The sequence below is a fragment of the Acyrthosiphon pisum genome, chromosome X (genome assembly GCF_005508785.2).
Source record: "Acyrthosiphon pisum isolate AL4f chromosome X, pea_aphid_22Mar2018_4r6ur, whole genome shotgun sequence".
Taxonomy (NCBI): domain Eukaryota; kingdom Metazoa; phylum Arthropoda; class Insecta; order Hemiptera; family Aphididae; genus Acyrthosiphon; species Acyrthosiphon pisum.
In genome coordinates, this window is record NC_042493.1 from 80424165 (window position 1) to 80446351 (window position 22187).

The following is a 22187-nucleotide window of genomic DNA, read 5'->3' on the forward strand; positions in this document are numbered from 1 at the left end:
TAAATACAAATTTCTGCGTCCTCACGAAAAGTTGGTTTGAAAAATTTAATATGAATTGAGATCTTTAAAACCAATGGGCAATGACTTGTTAGTTGTTAATATATCAACTATAAGGACAAAGATTTAAAATTAGGAATATTAATTATTTTACTTGAATTATTATTTCAAGATATTTAACACGTTACCTTTTCTTTCAAGTTATTTTAAAGTATTCAAGGCTAATGTAATTTTTTCACAAAAATATGCTCTACGGAAATAACGATCCTGTTAATATGTAGAACCAACCAAATTTGATAGTTTTTTTTTTAGTAATAGAAGATAATATTCTACAGGCCGCATTGAGGCTTCACATTTCAATATTTTAATCTCAAAATGTGTAATATGTCTTTAAAATTAATAACATTTTAAATTTTGTTTACAAAAATATTATACCATTATTAGAAATAAAATAAAAATCGGAATTCAATGTTGCCTGTAAGAACTAGGAAGTCTTCTTTTTTCAGATAAAAAAATTCATCAAAATCCCAGACAGCATTTTGAAATGATAATATTATAAAAACATTATAATAACATTATAATAATATTATATAATCATGAATAATATTATTATAATGTTATAATAATATTTTTAGTCGAACATTTGCTGTCTGGGATCTGACAACTCTACAAGGCCTGAGAATCATTCCTGTGATGAAGTACTTTTTTTCGATATAATACACCGTATCACAGTAGATTAGTGGAAAAGTATTATAATTTAGGCAACTAAGATATAAAATATAACTTTCAAATTTTATAGAACTGAAGACAATTTGAAAAACCAGCACCGGGACCCTTAATACATACCACACAAATACACAATACTCCATATTTTCATAGGTCATATACCCACATAGTACAATTATTGACAATTAAACACAATTTTAAATGGTGGAAATCAATTTACCACCCAGAAAAACTAAGTTAAGAAAGGTTTACAAACAATTGTTTAATCATAGACCAATCTGATGTACAGTACCGTGTTCAGTATACGTGTTCCTCACCGACCGACGTAGTTGATTTGATGACGATATTAAATACCTGTAAATCTAGTTAAATAAAACAAAATTTAAGTCATTATAAAATAAGTTAAAATAGAATGAAAATAATAAATATTATATACGGAGTATATAGGTACAATTTAGTAGATACCTATGCATAGGCGCAAATAGCGTTTGAGATTTGGGGGGGGGGGGCTAATAGGGCCTTACTTTGATAATATTGAATAACCTTTAAAACAAAATGTAGGAAATGTTTGGGGGGCTATGGACATTTTTGGGGGGCTTAGCCCCTAAAGCCCCCCCTATTTGCCCCTTGTACTTATGGAAATTGGAACATTTATTAGAAAATTTTTTGTACGGATATTGCTGAATCACGATGAGATGATATAGTTTACATTTACAGATTAAATATATTATAATTAGTTACAGATTTGATTAATAAGACGTTGCACCCACGGGTAATATTATGTTGTCTCCGTCTTATAAACATACGGCATATATATTATATATGTATTAAAGTATACATAAAAATTTATAATTGATTTTTCTAAATAAAAAAAAATAATATATTAATATTTAGTATCAGCTTTGAATTCTATACGAATTCATAAAAGCGATTATATAACGAATAGATAGAATAAAAAAATACATTGGCGTATGATTATTACACATAAATATAGTATGGAGATTAGTAGTTTCGACCTTACATAATTTATATTTTATATAAACTGTAAGATGGAGTACCATAAAAAAAGCTGTTAAATAAGTCACGACTTTGCTATCGAAAACGCTGCCGGAACTACTTGCGTATTACCTACGTACATCGCAGCGCCGCCATAGTTTACTGTATAAAAAAAAATGTAGATAATTCTACTGACAGGAAACAAAATAAAATAACAGAAAACGTACACCTATCCTCAGGGGTGAATAGGTAGTGTTTATGTTACAGGGAAATATTTGAAGGGGCCCCTAAATTGAAAAAAAAATTTGGTCGCTTCACTCGCATTAGATATTCAATCTAACACGTTTACCTGTAAATAAAATGTTTCATGCAAAAACGTATTTTTAGTTTGGTGGGGGCTGTGGAAACGGCATAATATGAGGAAAATGCTTTTTTCGGTTGTAAGGGGTTTTTTGAAAAATTTCTCGTAAGGTCGTACAAATTCGTACAAATTTCGTACAAAATATCTGCATAGAAGTTTCACATAAATAAGTAGTTTTGGAAATAGGGGGGGGGGGGGTGGAGAAACGTTTCTATAGCCCCCTCACACAAATTCTCGTATAACATTGAAAAAAAATTTGTACAAATTGAGGGTCTTATCGTACAAATTCCGTACTAAATATCGGCCAAAAAAAAAATTACAAAAACACAATATGAGGGGGGGGGGGGTTAGGGAAACATACGAGGATATTTCGGTCTTCGATTAATGATAAAAATGTAAAATACTATGTTAAAGATCCGTAAGCAAACTCTTGACTAGTCGTGGTATTATTATTATATTGTTAAAAAGAACAGTAGGTACCTAAGTATTAATAATTAATATAAAAAAATGAATAGTTTTAAATTTAAACTATTCCTATTTGGCGAATATTTTATTCTGCAAAAAAACCATGTGTAGACCCGAGTGGGCACCCAGGCCACAAACATAGACGGGGGCCCACAGGGAAAATCCCTTTTTCCCCATGGGCCTATCCACCCATGCCTATCCATACATATTCGACAAAACCACAAAACTAGTATATTATTAAGTGTAAGTTTATATTGTAATTTGTAATGATAATATATATTATGCTCAATGCTAGTATAATGATGAATATTGTTAAGCCATGGGTATCCATGAAGCCATCCAGTGTTTATTTCAGGGGGGTTATCCTTGATGTATACCATGCCAAAAATATATTTTTACTTAGGTACCTTCATTATTCACCTATGGCATACCCTCAAAAAAATGTACGATACCCTCGGGGATAGAAGGTCTGAAATAAATACTTTAGCCATCAATCGCATTTTTTACGAAAACAATATGTTTCCACGACCACACCCAAAATACACCTGCAAAACCCACGAATGGAATAGACATCATATGTTATAAGGTAGCCCGGAGTACAGCATATTATTCAGATGTACCATAGCGACATTGCCGTTGAGACCTGAGCACTTTGATGCAACACACGCAGTCATGACTTGTACACTTTTATAATTTTACTTGAATTAAATAGAAATAAACTATCATTATGTTACTGTTGAAACTTCAATTGTCACTTCAACTATTTATTAAAAACTATCAACACCTGGGTCCTGGATCTCTGGCAGTCTGCACAGTGCACACAACAATATTATAACATGTTCGGGATTATTCGACAAGTGGCACATCATGCTATATATTATAATATAATAATATATTATATAACAAGGGCATCCGTAGGATGGAGGGGGGGCAAGTAGGGACAGTCCCCCCCACTTGGATTTTTCTGGGTTGATTATCATATATTATTATTGATGATTTTAATGTTCTAAAAAAACTAAAAAAGGCCCTTACAATTCGAAATAATGCACTAAATTATTTTAATTTTTAAAAGTTTTATAGACAGAACTTTAATCTGAAAATTAACTATTTTTTTTTCTGTACCTATAGGTTTAGACTTAAGATTACCTATATATTTATTATAAAAATCATATAAAAACATATGCAAATTTAAAATAAAATTTAAAATTTAAATTTAGAAAAAACTTCAAAATGCTCTAAAAATCTTTAAATGCAAAAAATGACCTTACATTTTAAATCGTCAAAAAATTCAATGTAGGTATGTTATAAAACGAGTAGCTATATCGGAGTATCGCGTAGATTTGGAAAACAATGTAAAGTGCATTATAATCCCAACCTCAATCATTACCGTTATAATATAAAATATCGCAAAATAAACTTTTTTTTAATTAAAAATAAAAACCTTTTTTTTTACAAAGTGATTTTTATTACACTCGATTCAAAGTCAGAACTAAGAACGTTGCTTTTATAGATTATGAGATGTAGTGGTAATACTGCAGCGTCAAGTGTTAAGTGTTAACCAAGTTTGTAAGTTTTTGATAAAAAAAATTAAATATTCGTAGATGGGATACCTACAATAGCTACAACTTTGGAAGTTTGTGGTATCAATGACTAAATAAGCTAGAAATATATAATTTTATAAATTACCTAAAATTATAAAATCAACGTTAACATTTTATCTATTAAAAAATTATGTATTTGATAATTTAAAATTACATAACAATTAATTAAAATTAATGCTGTAAGATTAAATTTTAACTAACTATGAACGTATAATTTATAAATATTTTTACATTCCTTGTCTATATGAAAGAAAATTTGCCACAAAAATACTTCATAACTATTGTAGTACCTATAGTCTGCGCAACGAAAACTGGCCGGTGACCGGTGCGACTCTAGCAGCCATTTCCGTGCCGGCGGGCGGTTATGGGTGAGCGGGCGGGGTCACGGGGATCACCGGATAATAGGATAATGAGACAAAAAATGTAAAAAGGAAAATATTTTGTCCTCCCCTTGACAAATTCCTGCGGACACCCTTTTAATATAATATTTTAGTACTATGGAGGCACTCGTCATGTTATCTGATGTGCCAAGAAATAGCAATATAGTGTAGAAATCTGTGGCTAATGGCGCAGTGGCTTTGACACAATGGCATAATGGCTTAGGCCTGGCAGCAGCTAGTGCCCGGTGGATAGGCAGTAGGAGGCACTGGGCGTCTGGGCAACAACAGGGAAACGATGCGGAATATTCACTCTATTACAATAATTGTACAATGATGAAATTATGCACAATAATAATAATTGTATTGATCCGGTGCCGCTTAACTGTTATGTTGGCCACACTGCGTTCGTTGATACCGTTGACGCCACCGCCACGAAACCGGCGGCGGGGACACCGCCACACCGGCCCACATCGAGCACCGACTGCAACCGAGTTCCGACTGGCGTTTGGACGCCATCTTTTTGTTGTGGTTGACGGCGTCGGTTTTGATCAGTGTTCAAATACGGTTTCTCGTGCCGGATTTCTCATCGTTGTTGTTTGTCAACGACGTTTAAACTCATTTCGCTCTGCAATTTTTCCACTGATTTCTGTGTTTAAGTAAATACGACGCTGTGCGATCCCTCATTCAAATCGGTTTTTTGCTGTCACGTTCCTGTGTCCGGTATACAGTTTATTGTCGAAACAGTCAGCGTTCGCTGATTATTTATCGTCCATTTGTGTTATACTATTCGAAACACTCCGAGATGGCGTACAACCGAAGAAGTGGCGGTGGATATGGTGGTTATGGTAGCGGCGGCGGTGGTTATGGTGGTGGCGGCGGTGGTGGAGCTGGTGGCGGCCGATACAACAACGGCGGTGGTTACCGAGCCGGAGGTGGCTCAGTCAATCCTTGGCAATCTAGCCCTGGCTCCGGTGGTCCATTACCGCGACAGTCACAACAAGGTGGGCATCCTCCACCTGCTCAATTGGCATTAGCCAGTAACATAATCAGCAAGTTACTAACATCGTCTAATTCAATGGTAACTATAAATTCTTGCTTGTTTGTTGTGTAAATTGAAACTTTACGGGACACCCTCTTTAAGGGTTTTTTTGGGGGGGATGGGGGACACCAGTGAAGCCCGGTTTGCTACTCGCTCGCTGCGCTAAGCTCGGACAAACAAAATCGAAAATATCCCATGACTTGCTATGCAACACCACCTCAAGTGGTCACAGGGTAACTGACGTGTATCCACTCTTATAATTTTCCCTACACTTTATATATACTAACTTTGAAGTTATAACCATTGTTTTCAATGTACTTAACTACATCAGTTTCAAAAAGAAAAATTACAAAAAAAAAGGTGTCATGTAAATATAAAATATACCTGCAAATTATAGGTAGATTATTTCGTCTACTTATGAATATGATAAGTCTACAAAAGATAAATTAAGGAGATATATCCAGCATCTGCAGTGGTCTGTAGAATAACTGGCATGAAATATCAGTGCATCTTAGTACTTGTTGATTAGAACCTTTTGCTTAATGTAGGTTCCTTGAGTCATAGTTCTAAGGGCCGTTTCATATGGACGCATATCAAACACAACGTATCGTACACCCGTGTTTTCATTCACATTGGTTAAATTCCTAAGCGTCACTCTGACGATGGCGCGTTTCTCTCGCACTGTATAGCACATATAAACTTAATCAATGTAAGCTGAAAATGCGTGCGTCGGTATGTAATTATTACTTAAGTATATAGTAATGTAAAGTATTAATATTCAATAAAATATCAATAATAGATATACCTTGATTTCAAAATACTAGTTTGCTATGGGCATCCTCTCCGTCATTGCCTGTATGCATTCCACCTATTCGTGATCACTGATCACCATTGTACATACCGTATAGCACTATAGCTCAAATATAATGATTTGACAAAGAATTATTTTAAATAAGATTCAGATACCTAGGTACCTTTTTTAGTTCCATGTGATATCGTTACTGAGGTGAGAACCATGATATTATTACTTCCACTTTAGTCACATCATTTATTGTACAATAAGTACCAGAAAATTATACAAAATCATCATACATATACATAATGCATACACTGTGGTGGTCAAAGCTTACATAATTTCTATATGATAAAAATAAATTAACAACAATAGGTTAGTTTCATCTAATCTGTCTCTCCACGTGTTACCTCATCCTACTTGATGAACAAGATTTCCACTTCTGACTGATAGAACACTCCGTAAGATTCTTCAGACTGTTGCGGAAACCACTCGGTCATGTCAGTGGGAAGGTCCGAAACATAGGTCCACAAAGTAGATCTGGCATATTGACTGCAGTCAAAGGGCACCCAAATCGCATGTGTGTGTCAGCCCTCATTATGTCCCATCTCGGGCATTAGCACAAAGTATGCTCAGCAGTGTCTGAGATACATAGGTACCTAGTTAAAATATTAATTAAATATAATTGTTTAAATACAATATTCTTTAAATTACCCATCATTGTACTTATTTGAGGTATAATGGTGTTGGCATGTGTTAGGTCAAACAAATGTTTTATATATTTATTATTTAGGTGCCTATTTTTAAAGAAGGATTATCAAAAAAGTGTGACAATTAAAGTAAAACATTTAAATATTTAAAATAATTTTGGTAGTGAAGTACCCATTGTTGACCGTCAGTGTACAGTTCCTAAAACATGTTTGGTAGAGAGGGAGAAGATGAGCTGACCGGATGAATTTCGATTGACACAGTGGTCATTCTTCTCTCATGGATTATTATAGTGGTATAAGCTATGTTAGATTTCTTATATTTCATACTATTCTAGATATTTCACTGATACCATGTTAAATTAATAAAATTGTTATATTATTACCTGTCTATTTCTTTATTACAAATTATAATGTATATTTTAGTCAGGAAGTGGCTATGGTGGTGGTCCAAATCGAAGTGGAAATTGGGGCAGTGGTGGTCCTAGAATGTCACATATGGGTATGCGCCAAAGACAAGATGGTCATGGAGGATTTAATAAAGATAACAGGGTATTCAATTTATATAATTAAATTTAATATTGTTGTTTTAATCTAAATAATGTTTTAGCGTCGTGGTGGTGGCGATCCACACAACAGATTTTCTGGTGGAGGCCGTAAATCAGGTGGTGGAATGAAAGATGGAGATAAACGTAAATCTGCAGGAAAAGTTAATGATGAAAACAAAAAAGGGTATTATATAACTATATAGATATAATTAATCATATGAATAGTTATTTATATTTGATACTTAATGTTTCCATAAAATTGTAGACAAAATGATCGTGAGAGAACTAAGGAACAATTGGATGCCGACAAAAAAGTGTCTTATGTTGGTGTCCCTTCAGCTGTACTTTATTGTCATGTTTGTTCCAAACACATGTGGGATTCCGAGGTATGGTAAAACTATTATTGAAAGATAACATTAAATAAACATTTTAATTTGGTATTATTTTAGTCTTTTGAAAAACATGTACGTGGAAGACCTCATGAATTGATGATGAATTACTTAGATGAAGCATATAGAATGCGTGTTGATTTTATGAGACATCAAATAAAAGCTGTTGAAAACCAAAGAGAGATTGATCTGGAACGTGTTACTAACAACAAACATAAATCTAATAGTGGTAATGGTAAAAATGCAGGAGGCAGCTCTGGTTCTAAACCACTATTACGTAGCTATTGCCCTATGTGCGATGTACGTTTTTATGGACCACTAACTGGGCATCGAAAGAGCGATAGACACAGGGTAGGAATTTATATTTAAACATCTGCTAAACAAAATTGTATATTACAAATTTTTAATTAATACATTTTTATAGAAACTTAAACAATTTTTACATCCCGAATGCAAATTGTGTGATGCCTTATTCCATACACGACTTGAAATGGATGAGCACAAGCTTACCGCTGGACATTTAAAGGTAAATAAAAATTATTAAGCTTAAATTTGGTATATAAATATAATGATGTTTATTTTAGAAAGTATCCGAAATGCGCCATATAGAACATCCTCACTTGAAAGATGATGAATTTGATCTAATTGACATGATTAAAATTGAAGGTTAATTTTTTTTATATATTTAATTATTACTTTAAAATGCAGTTAAATCTTAAACAATATGTATTATATGTGTATTTAGAAGATGACCAGCAAGATCATGATCAGATGCCTGTTGCTAAAAAATATGAGATGCTTGGCGATCGTGACGCTACTAAATTAAAATTAGAGTTGGAAGGTGGAACTGGAGAGAAGCATCATCGTGGTGGAAAGAAAAGTTTGTCTAATGCTGGAACTAATGCGGACAAGGCTAATGCTGCTGATACTGCCATTACAACTGATGACAAAGAACAAGAAGAAGAAAGCAAAGTAAAGAAGGAAGAAGAAGAAGAGATGGATACGTCAGATATTATTGCTACAGGAGAAGAATCAACTGCAGAAGATACAGCTGCTGATCAATCCATTAAAGAAGAGAATACTAACAACGAATCTGCAACTAACAAAGAAACTCAACCTGCAGCTTATGATCCAAAGGTGGCCATAGGTAAACAAAAAAATCTAATACAAAATTACGTGGATATAAAATTATTGTTCAATAATACTTAGTAACAATTCAAAACATATTCCATTCAATAAATGGTTGCTTAAAAAGGCGGCCAATAAATAGATTTAGCTTTTTGACTATGTATTTGTTTTGTATTGCATTTGAAAGTTTAAACAAGTTTCAAATTAATATAATTTATAATTTTAAATAAATATTCAATAATTATTATAACTATATTATTCACATTATTATTATATTGTTCTGTATAATATAAATTAATTAATTCTATCTGAATATTCAATTACTAGTAAATTAGTGATTTTTTTTCTATCCAATATTAACTATATAATTGTATGTTGTATTTAGGAAAAGAATTGTTGGTCTCTTCAAATGGATATGTGTGTAGGTTGTGTAATTGTTTCTTACTGGACGAACAACGAGTTTCAATCCATTGTCAGACAGCGGCCCATTACATAAATTACACAACTATGACCAAAATGAAAGAAGCTGCCTTGGGAGGTAAAAAACGAGGCATTGATCAAGTGATTGATAAGGATGATACTGCTAAGCAAGGTGAAGTTGAAGTAAAAGAAGAAAAAGTCGATGCTGCATCTGAAAAAGTTGATATTGATTCTGAGGTTTGTAATACTAAATATATTTTTTTAACTGATGATCACAGAACAGCTAGATCAAGGTCAATACTGTTCTGGGATATTTGTATATTATATTATCCAATAAACTAATTCAATCTATTTTTGGTTTTAGGAGGGTAGAGCTGTTAAACGCATTAAATTGGATATTAAAGAACCCGAAGAAGAAAATAATAAAATGGATACGAGTGAACCGCAATCAAGCGAAGTGACTGAAAATACAGAAAAACCTGTTATTGAAGATAAAGTGGCTGAAACTGTAAAACCAGTAGCAGCACCAGAAGTAGCTTCATCAGTAGTAGCACCACCAGTAGTAGCACCACCAGAAGTAGCACCAGTACCAGCAGCAGTACCAATACCAGTAGCAGCACCAGTCGCCGCACCAGTAGTAGCTCCAGTGGCAAAGCCAGTAGTAGCTCCAGTAGCAAAGCCAGTGGTTGCACCAACAACACCAACTAGAGGACGTGGTGGCAGAGGCCGTGGAGGAAGAGGTGGTGTAGCTAGGCGTGGAGCCAGGCGTTAAATTTATAAGTAAAAAAAAATTTAATTATCAAAAAAATAAAACTTATATTTTCTTGCATTTTATTATCCAGTAGTCTCAGTGATTTCTACATTCTTTTTTAATTATAATTATACATCTATATTTATTTGTAATAACAAACCTAAATAATGTATCTTTAATTTATCCACGGACCATAACAATATTTTTTTTTTTCCATTAAATTATACAAATATTTTGCTATTATTATTATAATATGACTAGCAGTTTTTTCTGATAGATATTAAGCGTAGTGATGATAATATTGATTAAGTATACATTATTCTGGATATAAGTATAATTTAATCATGTGTGACAAGTTATACTATTATAATATTTAAATTTAAATTTAAACTTTACAAAATAATTATTATTTCGAGTAAGATTTTTTTACATTTTACTATATTATGTGTGTGTTTGATAACTATTTTAATATTAATCCGTATATTCTATTACAAAATTGAATTTCGTCCTATTTTCAGTTGAACCATTGATTACTGTTGTAGTTTTGAATAATAATTGTGTTTAGATTACAAATCTTGTTTGTAGAAAAAATGGCAAAATAAAATAATAATAAACATTTCTGAGATTCTATGTATTATATTTTATCATTCCTTTTTTGTTATTTCAGGGAAGTATTGTAACAACATACTTGAATTGTAAAAGAATATACAGGGTGCGTTGAAGGGTTATAAAAAATGAACATAAAACTTAGAGAAAAAAATTTTTTTTTATTAAAATAAGTTTTTAATCCCTTTTTTAAAAATTAGTTTGAAAATTATATATCCAAGATGGCGGCCGTCGGCATTAATACACTGTTGTAGTATGGCTTCGACTTGTTAGGTTAGGTTAGGGCCTAAATGCTAACGGACGCCATCTCGGAGATATAATTTAAAAAACAATAATTTTTAAAAATGGGATTAAATACTTATTTTAATAAAAAAAAATTTTTCTCCAAGTTTTACTGTTCGTTTTTTATAACCCTTCAAAACTCGTCAGTCGGCTCTGCCGCACCCTGTACATCTTTTGCAGTGCTTGTACAAATTATATAAAATTAATATGTTTATGCGAAACTGTCAAATAGTGATTGTGAATATTATATGAGTTGTGTTTCTATGACTGAAAAATATTACTAATTTTTATTTAGGTTTTATTATAACTAAAAATTCAAATTTAATGGTACTAACAATACTATGATAATTTTTATATCTGTTAATAGACTTAAATATACTAAGTAACTATATACTCAAAGACCAAAGTAAAATGTTTAAAATTAAGAGTAACATATAATCAGTATTTAATATTCCTTACAACACGTAAGAAAAATAAGACACGTATGTTACACCTAACATCCCCCCCTCCGTTCAAATATTTTTTCAATTTTAACCATTCTTCTAAATAATTTAAATAATGTATATCAGCGGTGCCCAACCTTTTTAGTTGCGGACCACCAATTATGTAAAAAAAAAAACTGAGAGGACCACCTACTTAATATACAGAAGAATAAGAAAATACATTAAACCGTCATAATATACTTTATTAACTAGTTCTAAAAATTCTCCTAATTACATGGGGAAAACTATTATCAACAATTTAAATAACGAAGTAAAGAGTCTAATAAAAATTTTATGTGAAAGTCAATCCAATAATACCAATGATATAATTAATATAATTAATAAAATAGTATAGTTAGTGATCTTGATGATAATGCGTCTATCAATAAAATCATAAAAAGTCAATATATCTAAACATAATATTGTATAATATATTATTATGTAATGCTGATTTTAATTTCAATGGCTTCAAGGCCCAGAATAAGCAAAAAAAAAAAAAAAATGCTGATTTTAATTTTTGTTTCTAAAGTTTATTTTATCATGTTATGTTTATTTAATTATATCATTTTTATTTTATAAGTATTTTACTTTAAACAAATTTTAATATCGTTGAACTCCATAATGTCAGATACGAGCTTATAGCTCAGTTGGTATTTGTATCAGCTATTATTTAATGTATTTAATTGTAATTGTTTTGGCTGAATAAATAAATAAATGAAAAAATATAAACACTATACTCATATGACGAATATAGGCATTGACTCAACTAGGGGGGGGCTTAGCTAAGATTTAGCCTCCCTAAAAATATCCCTTATTGATTTAGATATAAGTCCCCTATGGGTTATTTTAAATAAATAGTTTTGTTAAACACCCAACATTTTAACCCTAGTTGTGCCTATGAATATAGTGGTTATTAATTATTATTACCCAATTATATAATATATTAAGATATCAATTATAGACGTATATAAATTTTTATATAAATCATATAAAAATCTCGACGTTTATACCAACTAAAATTTACCGACCCTATCCTTATACACTCAACCAGCATCCGCGGCCTACATATGGGCCCCAGTCCATGGGCTAGGAACCACTAATGTTTATCTAAAATTAATACAAATAATTTATAATTATGATAAATACACATACAAATAATTAAAACATTTTTATTTTTAGAATAACATAAAAATGATTAATAATTAAATAATTAAAATTGTTAAATAAAGTAAATGTAATATATTTATAATTGATACAAAATATTGTACCTATTCAAAAATAATAAATTAAATTGACTCATATAAATGATAAATAAAATGTATTTATATTTAAAATAATCAATATATTATATGTATTTATAAGTTTGAGCTATAATTTTGTTTATTCTATCCGTAGAACAGTAATATGAGAAAGCACGTATTCATATAAAGATCTGATCACACTGCAATAGTGCATTGTGCAACTGCAGCGGTTGCGGTAAAATTCTTTTGTCTTGGCGATGGCGGTAAATTGTGTCCGGACTCGTTTTACCGCCACCGCCATCGCTGCAGTGTGTAAATACCTATATCTATAATATTTACACAGATTTGTATCCTGACATATTAATGTATAGGTAAGTACCAATGAGTGCTAAAACGCCTATAAGAGAGGCTGACAACAAAATAATATCATAATATTCCGAGTAATTACTATTTTATTTTTTAAATTAATTTTTCAACACTATTCTAAACCAGTGTCGTGCCCGGGGTGGGTAGGTTCGGGGTTATCCCCCCACCCATTGTCCCATAAATCCTCTTATATGTGTCTTTAGTACTAGCACTACAATTCATTTAATTGTATACCTGTTACTGCCAGTGTTGGGACTTTATAGCATTTGCATATTTCTTATAAAATGTTTAAGAAATAGTAGAGTAAACTTAAAAGTTTAAATTTGATTCATAATTCAGAGAACTAAAATTACACATTTTATTTTGCATAATTTTAGATTTTAGAGTTACGAATTTTTCAACTGATGTATTTTTACATTTTGACCCAATTTTTAATCAAAATTTGTCATATTTTATGATATAAAATTTTAATTAACTTTTTTTGTTATTATCGAATAATTTTAAAAGTAGATAAGTATAGAATAAGTAAAATAGACCGAATACAAGGTCACGCTGATGTATCATTTCATATTAAGTATTTGGTTATAATTTTAACATTTGTTATTTTCTGATTTTGATAGGCCTCTTTTTTGTCATATACGCAGCGATTATCATCGAAAGAGTGTTGAAAGCGTCACGCTACTGGTCTCAACTGACACACTTACCATTTAAAAAACAAAACAACCTCTTTTAAATTTATCTATTATAAAGAACTTCTAAATAGATATTATTTATAATTTTTAATTTTTTCAGTTACCCTAATATAGCAGTAAATTATAATATGTTTAGTACCTATTGTATTTAATATTCTAATAATCTAATTTGAAAATGGATAAATATTAATATCTAAATAAAGCTAAATGTATTGCGGTAAATTATATTTTTAAAGGCCCAGTCTGTATAATCGGCCTTGGGTGTTTGCTCAAATACCTCTTGAACGCATGCAGAGGCGTAGGTACCGAAGAAGATTTTATCGGGGGGCCAAAGTTGCATGGTAGTTTGGCCAACTCTAAAAATTGATCCAGGATCACTTGTTTTTATTATTTTGTTAGAGCCATTTCATAATTAGGCTGTTTTGCAATTGTTTTTATTGTTATTATGAATACCTACTACTATTTGTAATACTTATTATGAAAATAATACTCATTAGTCAATACCAATTACCATTAATTAGGTATAAAATAAGGTGGACAAGAGGGTACCGGTCTGCTATATAATAAGTGTCTAAGTGGGTCACTATATTCTAATGCAGGAGTCGCGATAGGCTGGTCAATCTTTAGAGGAATATTGGGCGATCGCGGATCGTATTGAAAATTGAGGAGATGATACTTTTTTTTTTGGTCGCGTCAATTTTATTACTTATAATTTGCGACACCCATAGGTACATTTAAATGCATATTATGTAAGTAATTTGTGTTAAAATATAAAAATATAGCATGTATTTCGCACCACATCTAAAAATTAATTTTTGTAATTGACGCCACGACAGAAATGGAATATTATGTAATCTGCGCCACACTCTCCACTTCAATTGTTGGAATTATTCAGCAGCTGATAAATTTATTTTAATAAATATATGAAGACTACAGATAAAAGAAAATGTATAGAAAAAGTTTAGTGTTGTCTTTAAGTTACAAGTATAAAAAAAAATTAATAAGCTAGGTATTATAATAGTATTATACCTACCGGCTACCGTAGCTTATGCATTATTAAACATTTATTTTATAAAAATTAACATTTATTTGTTTTAGGCATGTAAAACATGAATTACATGAAAAATAATTTATTGAAAAATGAATAATTATAATTTATAACATTACTAACTGATTTTTATAGGTATTAGGTACCTAAATTATTATTTATTACTAACAAAAATTTTACTAATTTAATATAAATAAAGACGTATACTATTATATGTGCCTACAGCTTACTATACTATGTATTATATATTTATTTTACTCTATGTACATATAAATAATTTTCTAGAAATGTAACTATGAAAATGAACTTCATTGATCAATGATATTTAATATGATATGATATTTAACATATCTATTTATTTGCTAAAAAAAATTGTTAAGTTATTTTAAAGTGTCGCAATTTTGTAGGAACAAGATGGCCCAGATTACATAATGCCCTTTTATTTAATTTTATGTGGCGCAATAGCTACGACCTTAAAAAGTGGTGCAAATTACTACAATACATTTTTAAACGTGGCGCTAATTATACAAATAATTTTTTTTTTTGTAGTGGGTTTTTGGGAAAATTGTATTAACAATACTATTATGAATTATGATGTATGTAATAATATAAATAATATATATAACTATATAAACACATAGTACTCGATCACAAGGTATTTAACATTTTTAATACATCCCACTTGTTAGAAAAAGTTGCTGCTGTAATGGATGTGTTAAATCATAGAATGCTTTTAATACATTTGAACTTCAATTGCTTAAAAAAAAAAAATTGTGGCGATGTATTTTTCGATATTTTAACATAAATATGTTTTTGGGCTGAATACAGATATTTTATTTTTCAAATCAATTTTTTCTAATGCTTAGTTAATGCTTAGTTAATCACCATAGAAACGAATAAAAGATAGGTAAGAGGATGTCGCTCCAGTGCTCCACTGTACACCACATTACAGGTGGGTTACTGTAATGGATGTTGTTAACTTTGAAATCAATAATGTCATTGTATATGAAAAACGATTCTGAGCGAAGCTATGGGCACGATATTTATAAGTGACTATAACTTTACTGTCTATGACTAACTGGGCCCGCTCAAAAATGTTTGGCGGGGATGTAAAAACAATGATCTATGCCACGATCATGGAAGTGAATGTCTCACCAGCTTCGATGTTTATATCAAATATTATTTGATAACAACAAAGATCAAAACAATGTCTAACACTCTAACCCGATGTGATTAGTCGTCGTAGTATAGTCGGTCGGCGTATGTGTCAACTACTCAATATTAATAATTAAAACGTTTAGTAAGTATTTCAGTTTACATTATTTACTACTATGGTGTACGTCGTACGTAAATAATCGATTATCGTCTCGTTTTAACCAGGTATTGCGATAATGGCTTCGTCGAGTTCATCGTCGCCGTTGGAAGACTTGGAAACTCAGTTGGAAATGTTCGTAGAAAATGTACGGCAAATACGAATAATAGTCGCCGATTTCCAACCCCAAGGGCAGACAGTATTAAATCAAAAAATGTATTCAACATTTTTCTTTATTGATTATTATAATTTTCTGGAATTTTTGTTTGTCATAATTTTTGTTTATTATTATATACAGTCAAAATGCCGTCACTGGCTTACAAGAAATTAATAAACTGAAATCCAACGTACAAGACATTCATGTACCTTTGGAAGTATTTGAGTGAGTATAATTATATTACTTTTACGAGTAAGGTCTAATAATTTCTACTGTAGAGCCTAGGCTTACATCGTATTAGCATCATTAAAATTATTATTTTTAATTACAAAAAGCATTAGGTTTATTTTTTTTAAATATGTAATTACTTAATCAGTTTTTTTACTGCATATAATCTTATTTACAGAACTAAATATTATAATCAATTTTCATGATATTTTTATATTCATTGCTTTTGTTTCTTTTTCACAAATTAGGTACATTGATAGAGGACGTAACCCTCAGCTTTATACCAAGGACTGTATAGAGAAGGCCTTACATAAAAATGAACAGGTCAAAGGAAAGATTGATGCTTTGAAAAAATTCAAAGCCAACGTACTCACAGACTTGGGACAAACATTCCCTAACGAACTTAATAAGTATAGAGCATTACGTAGCAATTGTTATGGTACTAGCAGTGTTGTAGCACCACCGCCACCACCACCTCTGAATATGTTATCGTCTGTCACTTCATTAGGGGGACCAAATTCTCAACAGCAACAGCAAAGCTTACTCGGAGGATCGAGTTTATCAATTCAACAACAGCAGCAACAATTAAACAATGCTTCTTCGATAGTGTCCTCTGCCTCGTCTTGCTTAACTAACTCTCAACAGCAATCAAATTCTCCAAACATTACATCATTATTAGGCTGTGATGGTATTTCCACTGTATCTGTTGGCAGTAACAGTAACAATATCGGGGGTCCTCCAGGTACCTAGAATTAATTGTTTGTAGCTTTTAAATTGTGTATATATATATATATTGTAATGAACAATTTCTAGATTTGAGATCTTAAATTGTGTTTTCGTGAATTATAAACTCGCTCATTTATTATTTTCTACCAATAAGGTTGGTATTAATAATGGGGGGCGGGGGGACAATGTTGATAAATTTAGTATTTTTTATATCAATATTAATTACCTAAATTTTTTGTAGACATTAATTAGTTTAAAAGAAATTACTATTATAGATTAACAATATTCTAATTACTGACAATTATAAACTTATTGTTGTAAACACAAAACAATTATAAGTATAAGTTATGATTATTTTAATTTAAATTTAGTTAATTGAAATGTATGTGATTGAAATATTATTTAATTAATTCAAATGTTTAGTTAGTAACATTTTTTATGTGTAACGTATAAAATATTTTTGAATAGTAAATAAAATTAACTAAGTTTTTTTTAAATATAGTATAACCGTATACTAGTATACATTATAATTTATAACAGTAGCACCGTACCACTGCTTACACGAGTGTGACTTTTCATTAGAACTTTTGCAGTTGATGTAAAATATTTGAGTAAAATTATTGAAATACTTTTTTGAGCATTGAATACATGGCGATTTTGAATATATTATAAACGTAATAAATAAATAATAATACCATTTTATTATTCAATAATATTTTTTTTTACTTATATTGGTAATATTTTTTTATAAAGGACAAATTATAGAGATATATTTAAAATACTCTCTTTATTAATTTGAGTAGTAGAGTATTCTCCGATTATTGGACTCATGTTTAATGAATATGTTCACCTATTAGACTCAAACATGATTTACATGTATACTTACGCATAATGGGGTCAATGTATGTTTTTAAAGCCATATTTACTCAATGTTTAGTCCATTTTCATGATTTTATCGCTTATGTTTTGACAATTAAAACTATTTTTCTCTACTTATCACATCGAAAAGTATTAAAGATTTGAATGTATTTTATGTATTTTTTAATTAAGTAAGCATGGAACAATATTTTTGAAAAGATAAAATATTTAATATTGTTATTATTGTCATATTTCATATGTTTGTTCTTTATGAATGACATTGTACAATTAATATAAATAAAAATACAATAATAATACTCTAATAATAATAATACATAAAAATATATATTATAATGAATATTTATCAGTACATGGTCACATTAAAATTTTTAATTATAACACATTACCTTGTGTATAAATATATATTTTAATTCTCTGATATTTTGCCTTATTGAGTCATTCAATTAATGGACTCATATTATACTCTAGTACCAAAGTGAGTCCAATAAGTGGCGACTATACTTATTAAAAATACTTTTAAGAAAAGGTAATTTGCTATTTACAGCATTGATCTTTGCACTATGTTTTTCTTGAACTATCTCATTAAACCAATAATTAATTTAGTAGTATTACGGGTGGCCAACCGCTGCTTGTGTCTTAAAATTTTTGCTAATTTAATAATAGGTGTTATCGTGCTTATCATAATATTTTTAATTATATTGTATGGTTTGCGATTTATTGCTGGCTACCTCTGAAGTAAATAATAATATGGTCTTTGTACATTATAGCAATAACTTATTATATTTTTCTCTTGATTTTAATATTTGGTTCAATTTAAATATGTATGTTATAGTAATCATAATATTACTGTAAGCAATTTGTAACTGCTGTAATGCCAAAACGCTTGATTCTAATCAACTGAAAAAATAATATTGCTACCCATTTTGAGTCGACAAAAGTCTAACATTGAACAAAAAACCAAGGCTAGGTAATAACAAGTTAAAAAGTTAAGTTACATAACGACTTACTTTTTTATCCCTGTTAGGCATGTTATGTAATAACTTATAAGTTAATCAATTTAATTATCATGTCAAGTAATTTTTTTCCTGATTTGAAACCCCAGATTTAAATTATATACCAATATTTTTTTTTATAAAAAAATTAATAATCGGAAATACCAAATATTATTTATACATTTAATCATAATGTTATATGTATTCTAAACAGAATTGTACTATCAAAGTATTTAGCACTATCTCTGGGCTCAAATTAGTGATCAAAATAAAGTACATACTTAAATACAAATTTATACAAAATATTTTAAATCAGTAAATAAGGTATAAGTATATCATACATAATGTGTACTGTATACTGTAGGGTAATAACTAAAAAGTTATAAGTAATAAATAATAATTTATAATAATACTGTAATTGCATATTCACAAAATATGATATATTTTATTATATAGATAATAGATCATAAGCACACTCCGTTGCTACCACAGCCATGGTAGGCACTTGACAACTCTCCAAATATTCAATATTATACTAATCAATAATTTTATTTATAAAATACTTTTTTAGTATGGTAAATGTAGTATGAAGTTACTCTTTCCAAGTAAGTTTTTATAACTTAGGCATGAAAAGAATATAATATATACGTATATGTATGTTATGTATGACTACCCTGTCAGAAATATTGCTTATTTAAATGGGTATTAAATAAAATAGTTATAACCTTATAGGGTTATAGGGAGAACCTTTATTAAAAAAAAAATATATAACTAATTTACCTATCATCCCATACACATGTGTATACTCATTATAAATAAATAGTTAAACTTTAATACTTTAATATTAAATATTAATTATTGTTTTTGATTATTGACTGATTATAAAAGTAAATAGATTGGCAGTGGGGTAATTAGGAATTTTTCTTAGGGAGGGAACAGAAATTTTTTTACACGCTAAATACTAAATAAATAAAATATAATAAATACTAAATTTTCAAGTGCTACCTACAGGTTTATCAAAACTCCTAAAACTAATAAATACTCAAAATTATTAAATTTTGTTTCAAAATGACGCAATTTAGTACATTAGGTATTAACTAGTTAAAAAGTTAAAGTTAATTTTTTTTTTAACTTTTTAACTTAACTAATTAGTTTATTTCCTAATCAACTTATGAACTTAACTAGTTTAATTTACAGTTGAAATAACATAGCTTTTCTGACTTGATTTTAAAAAATTCATCAAGTTGAAAACATTTTGAAATTTATCATTTATACGTGAATATTACTATATCAGTATAAAATAAAAATAATCCAATAAAATATGACAAACATTTTCTTGACAACTTAATTATTTTGTGTATATTAATATATTTTATTAAGTTGTAAATTATATATTATGCGAGTTGCAATTATAAATATTTTTAATAAAACTAATAATTTTAAATTACAAATTGACAATATAATTATTGTTATGTTTTAATTTTATATTCCTAACTTATAATATATATGAAGGTCGTCTATCTACTCATCTTCACGTATTATGAAATTCAATTTATATATACGATATAAAAAAAAATATTTGTTAAATTATTAATTTGAGATGAGTATTGTATAAATTAGTAAATAATAGTAAAGTAAAAGTAAAATGGTAACGGTGTACATTATGATAATACTATAAAAGTTCAATAAAATTGTTTTTTATAATTTATAATTTAGAAACTAGAAAGACACATTCACTTTTTATGTGATTTAAATAATAATTTAAAAAAAAATAGATTAACTTTTTTTAAACTGAGTTAAGTTAATATTATTTTCTATATTAACTTTTAACTTATCGAGTTAAATATTTATAATTTGTTAACTGTTAACTTTTAACTTATCGATCTTGTGTCCTCTTAACTTATCTTAACTTGAGTTAATTATTTTCATTAACTTGCCCAACTTCGCCTATTTATACAATATTATAATAAATTTAAGCATAAATTCACTTGAGCATTTATTTAAACATTTGTTTTTCGAGTTAAGAATGATATGGTACGATTATAAAGAATTTTTTTTACGTATTTTGACGATTTAATAATGATGGTAAAACCAGCGGTATATTTCTGTTTTATCAGACACCCTTTTTTTTAAAAAATTTTGTTTTAACGCATGTAATTAAGCATGCTGAACATGACGGTGAAAACAGAATTTGGCGGTAGGACTTAGTTTTGAAGTCTTAGCTATTTGAAGTCCGATACATAACAAGTCGAGAGATGTTTTCGATTTTAAATTCCTGTATGGTGAAATTTGCGTATATATTTTATTATAATGATTAATATATTCGTGGATCCAAATATGGTATCGATACCACGAACATTTTATTTGTAATAAAATTAAAAATAATTTAATGTATCACTACACCAATTTCATTCATCTATAACAAACATTGTGCATTTGTGCACAACTATAACTCTAGACATAATATTATGTTGCATACAATATTACTAATATTATATTACTCACAACCAAATGCAAATGGTTGAACAAATATTTTTTAAACGTTAATTAGTATCTATAATTACTACATTATTAATATTTAATTGCAAATACTGAAATACGCCTATTAAAATATGATATTACTTATACTATATTATATCGTTTAAAAAATTAATATATTTAATACTATAAAAAATTTTCGAAAAATTAATATTTTATGAGAGTATAGATGCCTACATTCAATAAATTATTGTTTGATAATTATTTTACTATTATTATTATTATTATTATTACCTAATTTTATATTATTGACGTATCAATCATTCGAAATATTTTTATATGTTATGTTTTTACTGTAAGTAAGGTGCCTACCGGTGCCTACATTCAATAAATTATT

The 22187-nt window shown here is 29.3% G+C and overlaps 2 protein-coding genes and 1 long non-coding RNA gene across 4 annotated transcripts in view; 2 read left to right on the plus strand and 1 right to left on the minus strand.

The window, feature by feature from the left end:
- The first annotated feature begins 4975 nt into the window (after positions 1 to 4975).
- On the plus strand, positions 4976 to 10929 carry LOC100163550 (zinc finger protein on ecdysone puffs). Its single transcript, XM_001949209.5, has 10 exons — positions 4976 to 5604; positions 7492 to 7617; positions 7676 to 7797; positions 7879 to 7999; positions 8063 to 8353; positions 8427 to 8528; positions 8587 to 8668; positions 8748 to 9149; positions 9516 to 9787; positions 9915 to 10929. Exons 1-10 carry the CDS (start codon positions 5329 to 5331, stop codon positions 10320 to 10322), a joined length of 2202 nt encoding a protein of 733 aa, XP_001949244.1. The 5' UTR covers positions 4976 to 5328; the 3' UTR covers positions 10323 to 10929.
- LOC103309117 overlaps positions 6594 to 22187 on the minus strand; it is a 19709-nt gene continuing 4115 nt past the window's right edge. The window contains exon 2 of the long non-coding RNA XR_510613.3: positions 6594 to 7017. This is a non-coding gene — a long non-coding RNA (uncharacterized LOC103309117). The remainder of the gene's footprint in view (positions 7018 to 22187) is intronic.
- On the plus strand, positions 16064 to 18151 carry LOC100167640 (mediator of RNA polymerase II transcription subunit 10). 2 transcript variants are annotated; one of them, XM_008183789.3, is made up of 5 exons: positions 16064 to 16318; positions 16399 to 16546; positions 16629 to 16712; positions 16964 to 17154; positions 17224 to 18151. In XM_008183789.3, the coding sequence occupies exons 2-5, from the start codon at positions 16410 to 16412 to the stop codon at positions 17463 to 17465; spliced, it is 654 nt and encodes a 217-aa protein (XP_008182011.1). In that variant the 5' UTR covers positions 16064 to 16318; positions 16399 to 16409; the 3' UTR covers positions 17466 to 18151. The 2 variants fall into 2 exon arrangements, with proteins under 2 accessions (XP_008182011.1, XP_001951882.1); XM_001951847.5 differs by having other exon boundaries at positions 16084 to 16318; positions 16964 to 18151.